At 46.1% G+C, this 13,486-nt stretch overlaps 1 protein-coding gene across 3 annotated transcripts in view; it reads left to right on the top strand.

The window, feature by feature from the left end:
• The first annotated feature begins 4,573 nt into the window (after positions 1–4,573).
• Positions 4,574–13,486, top strand: part of C1QTNF3 (C1q and TNF related 3) — a 32,491-nt gene continuing 23,578 nt past the window's right edge. The window contains exon 1 of one of the 3 annotated variants that reach the window (XM_055554608.1): positions 4,574–5,082. In XM_055554608.1, the coding sequence (XP_055410583.1) occupies positions 4,780–5,082 (303 nt within the window). In that variant the 5' untranslated portion in view covers positions 4,574–4,779. The remainder of the gene's footprint in view (positions 5,083–13,486) is intronic. The other 2 variants (XM_055554609.1, XM_055554610.1) reach the window with 2 other exon arrangements.

A 13,486-nucleotide genomic window follows, 5' to 3' on the forward strand; every position in this document is an offset into this window, starting at 1 on the left:
GAGGGTGACAGAAGATGAGATGGTTGGATGGCATCACTGATTCAATGGACATGAACTTGGGCAAACTCCAGAAGATGGTGCGGGACAAAGAGGCCTGGTGTGCTGCAGTCCATGGAGTCAAAAAGTCAGACACAGCTTGATGACTGAACAACAATGCATTACAATGAGCATATAACGAGGCTTAAGGTCTACTGAAAATCTAATCTTCCACCATCTTGGACACGGTTCTAACCAGTCTTTGTCATGTCCTATGGTGATGGCATTCTTTTAAAGGTCATGCCCTGCCCTGTTTCAGCAGTGCCAACATCCTGACTATACTATAGGAGCCAACCAAGCAAGCAGTGGCAGTCCCAGTGCATGATAGAAGCCAGCTGTCCCCAGGCATTTACTGTGGGCTTTCAGAGCCAGAGATCACTGTGCAGAATTGGGACTCTGGTACCTTCCATGGATTTTCTGAAGGCAGATATTCTCAACCCTCAGTCCACAGACAAGAAATTATACCTGATTCTGATTCACATCTTTGAGCAAGGAACATTGCCAGAGCACCCAAATAAGGTTTAATAATAAGCCAAAGTTTAAAATGCATTTCCTGGGAAGGTGCTTGAGAAGACATACTAAGGGGCTGGGGACTCTTCTCTGGGACAGGCTTGCTATTCTCTGTTCATGAACTTGAACAACTGGCTAAATCTTTTAGACTGCCATCTCCATGTCTATAAAATGATAAGGTCTGGGTTTTTTTTTAAAGACTTCTTTACATGATTTCTTTATTGGTTTGCTGGGACTGCCATAATAAAGTTCCACAAATTGGGCGGCTTAAACAGGAATTTATTGTCTCATAGTTCTGGAGGCTAGAAGTCTCCAGATGGAGATGGAGGTGTCAGTAGGATGGTTCCTTCTGACGATTGTGTGGGAGAATCTCCTCCATGCCCTTCTTTTAGCTTCTGGTGGTTTGCTGGCAATCTTGGGCATTCCTTAATTTATAAATGCATCACCCCATCTCTGCCTTCATCTTTACATGGTGTTCTCCCTGTGTCCATATCTGTTTCTTTGTCTAGTTTTCCCCCCTTTTATAAGAACAGAGTCATATCTGGATCCACACTAATTACCTCATCTTAACTTGATTGTCTAAAAAGATTATTACCAAACAAAGTCATACTCACAGGTACTGGGGGTTAGGATCTCAATGTCTTTTGGGGTCCTACAATTCAGCTCATAATTCTCAGACCCAAATTCTTGTCCTGGAAGCTATGGAGCTGGCCTTTTCTCTGCGGTCTGCCTGATACTGGTTTTCTCTTGATTTGCTGTAGGAAGGCAGGAGGACAGAAGGAGGCATAGCCTAATGACCCCCTTCCAACTGCAGTACCAGGCAAGTCATTTTATTTCTCTGAACCTCTATTTCCTCATCTATAAAATGAGACCAATAGGTTTACTGAGAGAAGTCAGTGAGCTAAAGCAAAGAAGTACTCAGTTGACATATGGTAAATGATCAACAAAGGAGAGATATTATTGTCGTTTACTCCTACTCAGCAGTAAAGAATCTGCTACCAATGCAGGAGACGCAGGTTCAATCACTGGGTCAGGAAGATCCTCTGGAGAAGGAAATGGCAGCCCACTCCAGTATTCTTGTCTGGGAAAATCCCATGGACAGAGTAGACTGGCAGGCTACAATTCATGGGGTCACAAAAGAGTTGGACATGACTTAGCCACTAAACAACAACAACAACATTCCTATTGAGTCAAGGAAAGGATAGGTTAGCGATTCCTAACCCTGACTACACATTAGCATCATCTCAGGGAATTTTCAAAAGCTCTTAGTGCCCAGGCCCCACTAGAGATTCTGACTCAATTGGTCTGGGATGAGATCCAGGCATGATATATTTAGAAGCTCCCTGGTTTATTTATTACACAGATAGGACTGAGAACCACAAGAATAAATGAAAGAGTGGAAAACACCAATGGAAAATCTCAACGCAGTTGAAAGTCAGAAGAGGTTGACCTGAAGCTACTTATCCGGATTAGTAGAGCTGCCAGAAACAGCTCTTAGGAAACTTGTGAATGAGGTGACCTAGATTTCACAGATATGTCTTGCCTTGTAGTCTCCCTGTAGAATGTTTTCCGGGCTTCCCTGATGATGGTGCACCCCCATTGAGAGACCCTAGGCCTTTTCTCCCACAGCAATCTGCCATACACTTGCTTATCCACCAGACCTAAGAGCTGTCCTTCCCCAGCCTCCTGCTCCAGATCTGTTCAAAAATACTCTGTTAAGAATTAATGGCAGATAATAGCTTGATGTGCTGCCTTCCCTGGGGTATCTGCTCAAGAGTGTTCATCAAAGAACTCAAAAAGTCCTCCAGGGGGTACATTCTGGACATCTAAGGGAAGACTTATGAAGTGGGGATGGTCGAGTTTCTTACACTCCACTAGGGTAGAGCCGCTTGATGCAAGTGAAAGAGGAGAGTGAAAAAGTTGGCTTAAAACTCAACAGTCAAACATCCGGTCCCATCACTTCATGGCAAACAGATGGGGAAACAATGGAAACAGTGACAGACTTTATTTTCTTGGGCTCCAAAATCACTGCAGATGGTGACTGCAGCCATGAAATTAAAAGATACTTGTTCCTTGGAAGAAAAGCTATGACAAACCTAGACAACATATTAAAAAGCAGAGACATTACCTTTCTGACAAAGGTTCATCTAGTCAAAGCTATGGTTTTTCCAGTAGTCAGGTATGGATGTGAGAGTTGGACCATAAAGAAGGCTGAGCACCAAAGAATTGATGCTTTAGAAGTGTGGTGTTAGGGGGAGACTCTTGAGAGTCCCTTAGACTGCAAGGAGATCATACCAGTCAATCCTGAAGGAAATCAGTCCTGAAAATTCATTGGAAGGACTAATGCTGAAGCTGAGACTCCAATACTTTGACCACCTGATGTGAAGAACTGACTCACTGGAACGGACCCTGATGCTGAGAAAGACTGAAGGCAGGAGGAGAAGGGGACGACAGAGGATGAGATGGTTGAATGGCATCACCTACTAGATGGACATGAGTTTGAGCAAGCTCCAGGAGTTGGTGATGGACAGGGAAGCCTGGCGTGCTGCAGTCCATGGGGTCACAAAGAGTCGGACATGACTGAGTGACTGAACTGACAGGGGGGAGCGGCCTGCTTGGAAGATGCATTACTCCAAAGACCCCTGTGTTTGTGAACCAGTGAACTTTTATTTTACTGACTCTCTCTCTCGCTCCATCCTCCACACTGAATCCTTTCTATGCCAAAGCGTGGGCTCTAGAAGCTGCTGTTCTGGCAGAGGCAGGAATGAGGCGTCCTGCAGCGAGAGATGGCTTTTGGTTCCCAGGCCCCTTTCGGTGAGTGAGGAGGACAGCTGTGAGCAGCTCCTCCCCTCTCTCCAGTGGCTGTCACCTCATCCTCAGGCCTGGCTTCCCTCACTGTGGCTTCTGACAGTGCTGCCCTTGTCCTCTTAGCATCACACATACTGGCCACTCACTGCCTTTAAGTCCCAGGGTCTCTTCTCATGGGGGAGGACAGTGACTTTGTGTTATGTGAGTGAATGGGCACTATTAAATAAAATGATGTGGAAATAGAGGCAGTTTTTAATGGCAAAACTATATGAGTTCTCTTTATTATCACAAAGAGCTTAGCGAGACTTCCCTGGTGGTCCAGCGGTTAAGAATCCACAACGAAGAGGACGTGAGTTCAATTGCTGGTTGGAGAGCTAAGATCCCACACGACGCAGGGCAACTAAGCTGGTGCCACAACTCCAGAAGCCAGCTCACCGCAAGGAAGACCCAGCAGGCCAAGAGAAAAAAAAAAGAAAGAGTTAGGAAAGTCCACCTTCTCTTTGGCTGAATTCATTAAAATGTGGCAAGCATCCTAAAGGCAATGACAGTTTTCTCTAGCCTGATCTACTTGGAGGAGGGCGTTTGGTTGGAATCTTTGCATTTCTTTCATTTTAATCAAGAATGTGTCAGAAGGAAGAGGAGCCAGAGACAATTTTCTTTTAATATGAAGCAGGATGTCGGATATTCATCTGGCCAGAAGCGACTTCATCCTCTTTGATCTAACTCTGGCTTTTGAAAACTCCAGGGAAAAGGAAATGAAACCTACGATGGGGAGATGCTTTTGCTTAACCCAGAGACTCTGAACCTGAATCCAGCTTAGTGTTCTGGAGTCACCCAACTACCTTCTGCTGCTGGAGCCAGAACGGGAAATGAGTTCCTTTAAGTGGGGGAAATATGAACTGTATAATGAGAGTGCATAGCTCTCTCGATGGCCCTGAACACGTTCCCACTGCCATTTCAGATGGAACTGATGCAGTTAAGCCCGAATTTCCTGGCAAGCCCGGGAGGAGTTTTTTCCAAAAGACATCTTAGACCACAAAGGCGCAGCCTTTCCATGTCTAATCGCAAAAGCAAACCGCTGGACACATGCTGCCTGTTTCCAGCTGGTTGGGTATGTTCCCTTCACACTTTCACAAAAAAACGTGCCAAGGTGTGACATTTATGAACCCCACCAACTGGGAGCTGTGCACACAAATCGTTTTGCCTGTGGTATGGGAAAGTGATGAATGGGGCCCCTTCTGCCCGCGGAGGAGGACCGCTCTCCCTCTGGCTTGCCTGCTGCCTTATTTATTACACACTGAACTATAAAAACCGCCCGGCTAGAGGCAGCTCTGATCTCCAGCCCCTGGCTCTTGCCCGAGGAGACCACGGCGCCCAGAGCCCCAGCCATCTTCCCCGGGAAGCTCTGTGGCTCTGTTGAGAACCATGCTGGGGAGGCAGCTCGTCTATTGGCACCTTCTGGCTTTGCTTTTCCTCCCTTTTTGCCTGTGTCAAGATGAATACATGGAGGTGAGCGGAAGAGCTAATAAAGTGGTGGCGCGAATAGTGCAAAGCCATCAGCAGACTGGCCGTAGCGGCTCCAGAAGGGAGAAAGTGAGAGAGCGGAGCCATCCTAGAACTGGGACTGTGGATAATAACACTTCTACAGACCTAAAATCCCTGAGGCCGGATGAGCTACCGCCCCCCGAGGTAGATGACCTAGCCCAGATCACCCCATTCTGGGGCCAGGTACTCGGAATTCTCTTTTAAGGGTTACTGTCAAAGCTTCATGAGTTTTGTTGTCTTTGCTCTTTTATTTTATTTTTTTCCAGCTGTGATTCCCGGGAACAGTGCTTTCCAGAAGCTGGCTGAACTGCTCGCGGGTCTGTCTCTCTGGCTTGCTGTGGGATGCTAGGGGCGCTGGCAGTGTGCGTTAGACACTCAGCAGAGGTAGCGCTGATGTACTGAGATAAAGAGAAGCCACAGACGCCCCATCAGAAAGGCGAGTGGAGCATCAGCCCTGCTCTGCTGTGATTTTGTTTCTTTCTTGCTCTGCTGGTGTGGAAAGGAGGAGGAGAGCTGACCTTTGCCGATAGACGGGTTGCTGGAGATAATCATTTACAGATCATAAATTGGACTTTCTTAATTCTTCCTGGCAGAGAGAAGCTGCCCTTTGAGTTTTTCATTTGATTTGTAAGTTTACTGTGACATTTCATGCCAGGCTTGATTATTTAATTTAATAGCACTCTATTTTCACTTTGTTTTAAAAAGGACCAAAGAGTTAAAACAAAAACATATATCTGTATTTAAAATGCAGACCTCATGCTATTGTATGACCCAATGCCTAATAATCAGAGGATTTGTGTAAAATGCTGAGTATAAGCTCAGCATCTAAGGAGGCATCTTTAACTCTTTCAGGGTGGTGTGGGAGTGAGTTCATGTTTTAGTGTAGTGAATAGCAAATTGATGAAACTCAATTTCATTGAAAACATTAAGAACAGGAAGAAACAGGTTTTTAAATGTCTATTATTTTTAGTTTAAAAAATTTAATTGAAGTATATATAACATGATATTAGTCTCAGGTGTACAACATAAGGAAGAATAAGATTTTGATTTGCCTTCCAGGAATCAGCATGATGAAATCAGATGAGGGGGCAAGGAGAGTTACTCTGAATTATATGATTTTTGAACAGATAAATTTTACTATAAGAATTAACTGCTTCTGGTAGCTCAGCTGGTAAAGAACCTGCCTGAAATGTGTGAGACCCCAGTTCAATTCCTGGGTTGGGAAGATCCCCTGGAGAAGGGAATGGCAACCCACTCCAGTTTTCTGGCCAAGAGAATCCCATGAACAGAGGAGTCTGGTGGGCTACAGTCCATGGGGTCACAGAGTGGGACACGGCTGAAGTGACTGAGCATGCAAAGCGATTGAGCATGTACACACACATGCATTGGATAGGCCCTGAAAACATCCATGCAGCTGAAATCTCAGCCTTTCCAACCACAAACTGAACGTGTGGGTTGAGACCGGTAGAATGATCACACCAAGATCACAGGCAGAAGCAGTTGTGGATCCGAGACAAACCTGGACTTCTAACTTGACCACAGATATAGTTGTTCAAACTGTTCTGTGGGGCCTGGTTGAATTGGTGGAGCTGCGGGAGAAAAGATAAACTCTATACACAATCCTGTTTGTTTATTTATTTTTTTTGGCCATGCTGTGTGGCAAGTGAGATCTTAGTTCCCCAACCAGGGACGAATCTGTGTCCCCTGCAGTGGAAGTGAGAAGCCCTAACCACTGGTCCACCAGGGAAGTCCCCACTCCTGTTTTCTGAAGGCCACTTTTAGAGATTATCCTTTCATCTGATAGTCTTTTGGCTGAAGAGTGATTAATACTGATTTGTGTTTATCAGTGGTGAAGATATCTGTGCTTTTGTCTGAGCCTTGATCTGGACTTTCTGCTTCAGTAAATGGGCTCTCTGCTGGATCCTTCTTGGCATGGCAGTGTGAGCCCCCAGGGGCAGCAGAAGGCAGATGGGGGCTGTCATGGGTCATTACTTCTTGGCACCCAGCAGGCCACTGAAATTCAAATTACACTTCTGTTCCACGCTGCCTGCTAGTGGCCCTAGGCATCTAGCATATTAAAATCAGATGAGGTGGGTAAGAAGCCACTTTGGGGTTTCCTTTTGTTTTTTTTCTTTTGAAGGGGGGTGCTTTTAAACTCCCTTGGATTCCTGCAGTATTTCCAAATCAGCCCCCAACAGGAGTCACTGTGGAGATTTAGCCACTGATACTCTAGAAGTTTTAGTACAATTCTCTGCCCATGGATATGGAGCCCCATGTTGAATTTAGGATTTTTCTGTGTGCTTCCTTCTTTCCTCACTCCCCCCACTTCCCGCCTCTTCTCTTAATCCTCATTCATTCCTTTACTAATCTTTTTTTTTCCTTCACCAATCTTTTCCCTGTGCTTCTCCTGTGAGTCACATTTTAGGATGGGGATAGATACGCTCAAGCTTCTATTGCTGAACAGTTCTGAAGGGCTCTCGTGGGGATAAATTAACAGATAATTCAATACCATGTGATAAAGTTCACACACAAAAGACTGTTGGGAGGAAAGACTGTTGGGTGCCTGTTGAGTTGAATCTCAAAGGATGAGACAAAAAGGATGGCTATTCACAGAAAAGATAAAATAAATTTGTGTGACAGGAAAAGCCTTGAGAGAGCCTGGAGGAGTGGGTGTCGGTGGCGTGCCTGGGCTGTGGGAGGAAGACACCCATGATTTTAGTGCCGTTTGATGGATTCTGTTGACCGGTTAAAAGCTTAGACCTTATTTTGCAAGCAGAAGTTTTGTTCGTGCATAGCAGGGCAGTGAAGTCAGGGTTGTGTTCTAAAAAGAGGACTCTGGCCATAGGGTTTGTGCAAAGATGTGTAGAGGTGGGGAACCACTCTCCCAGGGAGACCTGCTCTCCCTTTTCCTGGCATTTTCTTCTCTGCAGCTCTTCACCATTTCCACCTTTATCAACCTTCCCTGCTCTTCCTAGGCGCCTGTCTCTCCCTCCTCCACTTCCCTTCACTTTCTTTATCTTCTCTTTTCCCTTTCCACAGAAGGAGCCGTGGACCCTTTTTCCTGAAGTCATTTCCCAATAGTAGAGCTTCATTCTCGGTAGCTGCCCCTAGGCCTCCATCTACAGAATAGATGAAACCTGTCTTAGGGACTTTCTTCCTCCCATACCACACATTTGCATGATCTTCGTGCTCAAATTTGACCTAATTTTGGGAAAAGAGTCAATAGCAAGGTGACCTGCAGAACTACCTAGTATGTGAATCTCCCTTGCCTGGGAGAAAACTTCTCAACTAACACATCCTGTCCAACTTGTTCTAAGGCTTACAGACATTGTTCCATTTGATTGATTTTTCAAAGACCAGGCCAGAGGGAGGACCGTGTTGTGAAATGTTGCAAGAGGGTTCTTAGGAGGGGGCCCACATAGTGACCAGAAATCTCTCCCTGTTTTGGTGGCAGCTCTGTGCTCTCAACTTCCCTGATGGCTCAGTAGTAAAGAATCTGCCTAGCAATGCAGGGGATGCAGGAGACACGGATTCAATCCCTGGGTCGGGAAGATCCCCTTGAGAAATGGCAACCCACTCCAGTATTCTTGCCTGGGAAATCCCACCGACAGAGGAGCCTGGCAGGCTACAGTCCATGGAGTCGTAAAAGAGTCAGACGCAACTTAGCGACTAAACAACCGTGCTCTCAAAGTGCTTGGGTGTGCACCTCATCTCCTGGAGCTAATTTCCTGTGCCCAGACACTAGCCTTCAAAACAAAAGCTTTCTAAGTCACCATCTGAGGCTTTGGGAAAGATTTCAGTATCATTGTTTGTGTTATAGAGCTGGAAGGAAATTTCATGACCATTTTTACCCTGTCCTCTAATTTAGTGGACAAGAAAAATGATGTCTGGGAGAAAATGACTTCATGAAAGTCACACAGACCTGTAATGGGAGTTCTGGTTCCAGTCCAGTTCTCTTTCTGACATTCTTGGTCGTCTCAGTTTTTCAATTCTATTTTTAAATAAATGGTTCCACTTCAGGATTTTCCCTCATCCCCACCCGTCTCCTTCCCTTAAATTCATTATTGGCAGAGCTTAGAATTTCTTGGAGCTTAAAAATCTGTATTTCATATTAGCAAAATTATACCAGGAAATTACAGAATACTTACTCCTCGGATTTCATCTTTGGATTAGAAGGTGAGGCAGTCTGCAGTGTCTGACTTCCCAAGTGTCTGAAATCCCTTGTCTCCAACCAATTGCTTTGGCTAATTTTCTTTTCCTCCACCAGCTTCGTAGAAGGTTTTCGTAGACTCCCATACCTGTCCAGGGTTGGGTCTGAGGGACTGAAGACTAGACCAGGAGATTGGTCCAAATCCTAGCTCCTGAAACCTTGAGTCTGGCCTCTCAGCTGTTGCAGCTTTTGCTGGACTACAGATGAGGCATTTGTTTCTTAATATTATAACTAGGTGGGAACCTGTTTAAATAAAAATGAAATAAGAGTCAGGGAAAACATTCTAGCTTGTTTTGTGTTTTGTTTATGCAAATTTAGTTTTTAAAAATAATGTTTATCAGAGTATAGTTGATTTGCAATGTTGTGTTACTTTCAGGTGTACAGCAAAGTAAATCAGTTATACATGCATATATATATACATGGGTTTCCAGGTGGTGATAATGCTAAAGAACCTGCCTACTAATACAAGAGACATATGAGGCTCTGGTTCAATCCCTGGGTTGGGAAAGTCCCCTGGAGGACGAAATGGCAACCCACTCCAATATTCTTGCCTGGAGAATCCAAAGGTCAGAGGAGCCTGGAAGGCTCGTAGGGTTGCAAAGAGTAGGCCATAACTGAAGCAACTTAGCACACATACACTCTTTCTTAAAAAGTTATTTATTTATTCATTTTATTCTGGTTCCACTGGTCTTCATTGCCGTGCCTGGGCTTCAGCTAGTTGCTGTGAGCGGGGCCTACTCCCTAGTTGTGGTGTTTGGGCTTCTCACTGTGGTGGTTTCTCTTGTTGCAGAGCATCATCTCTAGGGCACATGGGCTCAGTGGTTGTGGCACACAGGCTCAGCTGACCCACAGCACATGGACTCTCCCCCGACCAGGGATCAAACTGGTCTCTTGCATTGGCAGGCAGATTCTTAACCACTGGACCACAAGGGATGTTCTATCCATTCTTTTTTAGATTCTTTTCCCATACAGGCTATTACAGAGTATTGAGTAGAATTTGCTGTGCTATGAATGTCTAGAGGTGCAACAACATGAAGCACTGATACATTGTTCTGCTTGGATTTCTAATGGCAGAGAAAACTTGAATTTTAAATGACTTCTTCCTCCCTCCTTTTCTTCATTTCTCTCTCTTCCTTCCTTCCTCTCTCACCCCATCCCTTCCCTTTAAAAAATGAATCCCTTAGCAACAATATGCTATTTTCAAAAAAACTTTGATTTTTAATTGGTGTCAAGGAAAGTTTCCACAAGTTTTTTGTATGCTATCTATAATTAAAAGTTGCCCATTTAGAAGAGACTCAAAGTTTTATGAATGACTCTAACTCTTTTGCCATTCAACTTCTGCCAAATCTCTACCTCCTTGACAGTAAGCCCAAATTTTAGACATTTATCATAGATAAGTAAGTGTTGAACTCAGAGTCATATCTGAATACATTTAATATTCTATTAAGCAAGGCTTCAACAGTACGTGAACCGAGAACTTTCAGATGCTCAAGCTGGATTTAGAAAAGGCAGAGGAACCAGAGATCAAATTGCCAACATCTGTTGGATCATAGAAAAAGCAAGAGAGTTCCAGAAAAACATCTACTTCTGTTTCATTGACTACACCAAAGCCTTTAACTGTGTTGATCACAACAAACTGTGGAAAATTCTTCAAGAGATGGGAATACCAGACCACCTTAGCTGCCTCCTGAGAAATCTGTGTGCAGGTCATGAAGAAACAGAACTGGACATGGAACAACAGACTGGTTCCAAATCAGGAAAGGAGTACGTCAAGGCTGTATATTGTCACCCTGATTATTTAACTTATATGCAGAGTACATAATATGAAATGCCAGGCTGAATGAAGCACAAACTAGAATCAAGATTGCAGGGAGAAATATCAATAACCTCAGATATGCAGATTACACCACCTTTATGGCAGAAAGCGAAGAAGAACTAAAGAGCCTCTTGATGAAAGTGAAAGAGGGCAGTGAAAAGCTGGCTTAAAACTCAACATTCAGAAAACAAAGATCATGGCATCCGGTCCCATCACTTCAAGGCAAATAGAAATGGGGAAACAATGGAAACAGTGACAGACTTTATCATTTTGGGTTCCAAAATTACTGCAGATGGTGACTGCAGGCATGAAATTAAAAGATGCTTGCTTCTTGGAAGAAAAGCTATGACATGGAGAAGGAAATGGCAACCCACTCTAGTATTCTTGCCTGGAGAATCCCATGGAGGGAGGAGCCTGGTAGGCTACAGTCCATGGGGTCGCAAAGAGTCGGACACGACTGAGGGACTTGACTTCACTTCACTTTCTAGACCAAGTGACAGATACTGTCGATCACGAAGCAATATACCTGGTGTGGCTCTTCTCCCCACGTCTGTCTCTCGTGTGGACGTCCCGACCCCGAGTGTGTCCCAGCCGCCTGACTCGGCCTGTCCGAGCAGCTGGTGCCTCTTAGGTCAAGATCCTTGTGGACAGAGAGGGGCATGCATGATTACTTGAATTAAGTGATGGTTACAGAAAACAGAAGATGCTCAGTCGCTGGAAGTCTGGAGGCGGGCTTGCTGTGCACATGGGCTCCTGAGGACCCAGTGTGCACGGCTGAGCTGCCTCTGGGGTCACAGCCCCGGAGCCACTTTCATTCTCGGCAAGTTCACCAGCTGCTCCCACTGGGTCTCGGGCTGCTGTCAGACAAGGCTGGTGGTCTGGAGGGAGCCCTCCTGAGCGGAGGGCAGGAGTTACCGTGTGGACGGAGTCTTCAGTCCTCACTGCACTTCACCTCCAGTGAGTTCTCCCGACACTGCTTCCAGCAGAGCATGCTCTTCCCAGAGCCGAGCTCTGCGCCTCCCCTGATGACAGGCACAGACGCAGGTGAGGGGAGAGCACAGGGGCCTCGGGCAGGAAAGGGGCCACGTCTCACCTCAGCACTGAGGAGGGGTGAGGGGCGGAATCCAGAACATGCCAACCTCCGTCAAGGAGGCACAAAGAAGCACTTTTAGTCTGAGGAAATGGACAACTAAGACATCAGGAGAAACAGGAGGCCCAGGAAAACAGTGAGCTGCTGTCTGTCCCTTTGGAGCTGGCAAAGGACCCAGCCCTTCCAGACTCAGTGGGCGAGGAGGTGTCAGCCCACCGTGGGCGGGCGGCGGCAGCACGCGCTCTGACCGTGGGTCACACTTCAGCCGCGTGGTCTCCCATGAGCGTGTGCCCCGTGCACTGGGAGGCCCCGCAGGACACACCAGTGCCGCATCTGACACCAGACACAGGCGGTGGTGCTGACGTCCCGGAGGCACCCTGAGACCAACCCGGCTTTTGCGGGCCCAGACTGCTACCATTTACCACAGAGAACATAAATCAGCATTCTTTAATTCTGGTGTTTTCCTCAAGAAACCTTGAGTGGCTTTCGCCAAGTGATCAGAAGTCATGACATTCAATAGCACATTAAGAGTGCCGGAGACCCACCAACCAGAACCAGCAAGGGCTTGGCACAGAGAAAGCCCCGCTCAAAGGCAAAGCCGCCTGGGTCACCACTGAGCACTGCGCCCGGCCCCACCTCACTCCTCCTGCCATGGAGGACGTGGACCCCAGATCCCAGCCTCCGCCCGCTGCTCACAAGCAACCCGGCTCCCATTGGAGCTTCAGCACCTTCAGCCAGTGGGTTTGAGGATCCAGAGTTTAAAAATGTAAACGCTGGAAGGAAAGCGTTATAAAAGGGAAAAGGAGGATGCCGATGCAGCAGACCACATGCAAGGAGGAAGACAAGCTCCACGACAGAAGCCCCACCTGCTCTCCTCTGGCTCCTCAGTCCAGGTGCAGAGCTCAACACCTCCCTCCCCAGGAGTCACAGGGCATGCCTGGGGCAGTGCACACACACATGCACATGGACACACATATGCTCCAGGCCCTTCTGGCCAACTTGTAAACAGTACTGCTTTAGGAAGATTTAATTTCAAAAAATAAAAATAATAAAGCACAAAAAAAAAAAAAAAAAAGAAAAGCTATGACAAACCTAGACAGCATATTAAAGAGCAGAGACATTACTTTGCCAACAAAGGTCCGTCTAGTCAAAGCTATGGTTTTTCCAGTAGTCATGTATGGATGTGAGAGGTGGACCATAAAGAAAGCTGAGCACCAAAGAATTGATTCTTTTGAACTATAGTATTGGAGAAGACCCTTGAGAGTCCCTTGGACTGCAAGGAGATCCAACCAGTCAATCCTAAAGGAAGTCAACCCTGAATATTCATTGGAAAGACTGATGCTGAGGCTCCAATACTTTGGCTGCCTGATGCGAATAACTGACTCATGGAAAAGACCCTGATGGTGGGAAAGATTGAAGGCAGGAAGTGAAGGGGATGACAGAGGATGAGATGGTTGAATGGCATCACTGA

This window comes from Bubalus kerabau, chromosome 18 (genome assembly GCF_029407905.1).
Source record: "Bubalus kerabau isolate K-KA32 ecotype Philippines breed swamp buffalo chromosome 18, PCC_UOA_SB_1v2, whole genome shotgun sequence".
Lineage (NCBI taxonomy): Eukaryota > Metazoa > Chordata > Mammalia > Artiodactyla > Bovidae > Bubalus > Bubalus kerabau.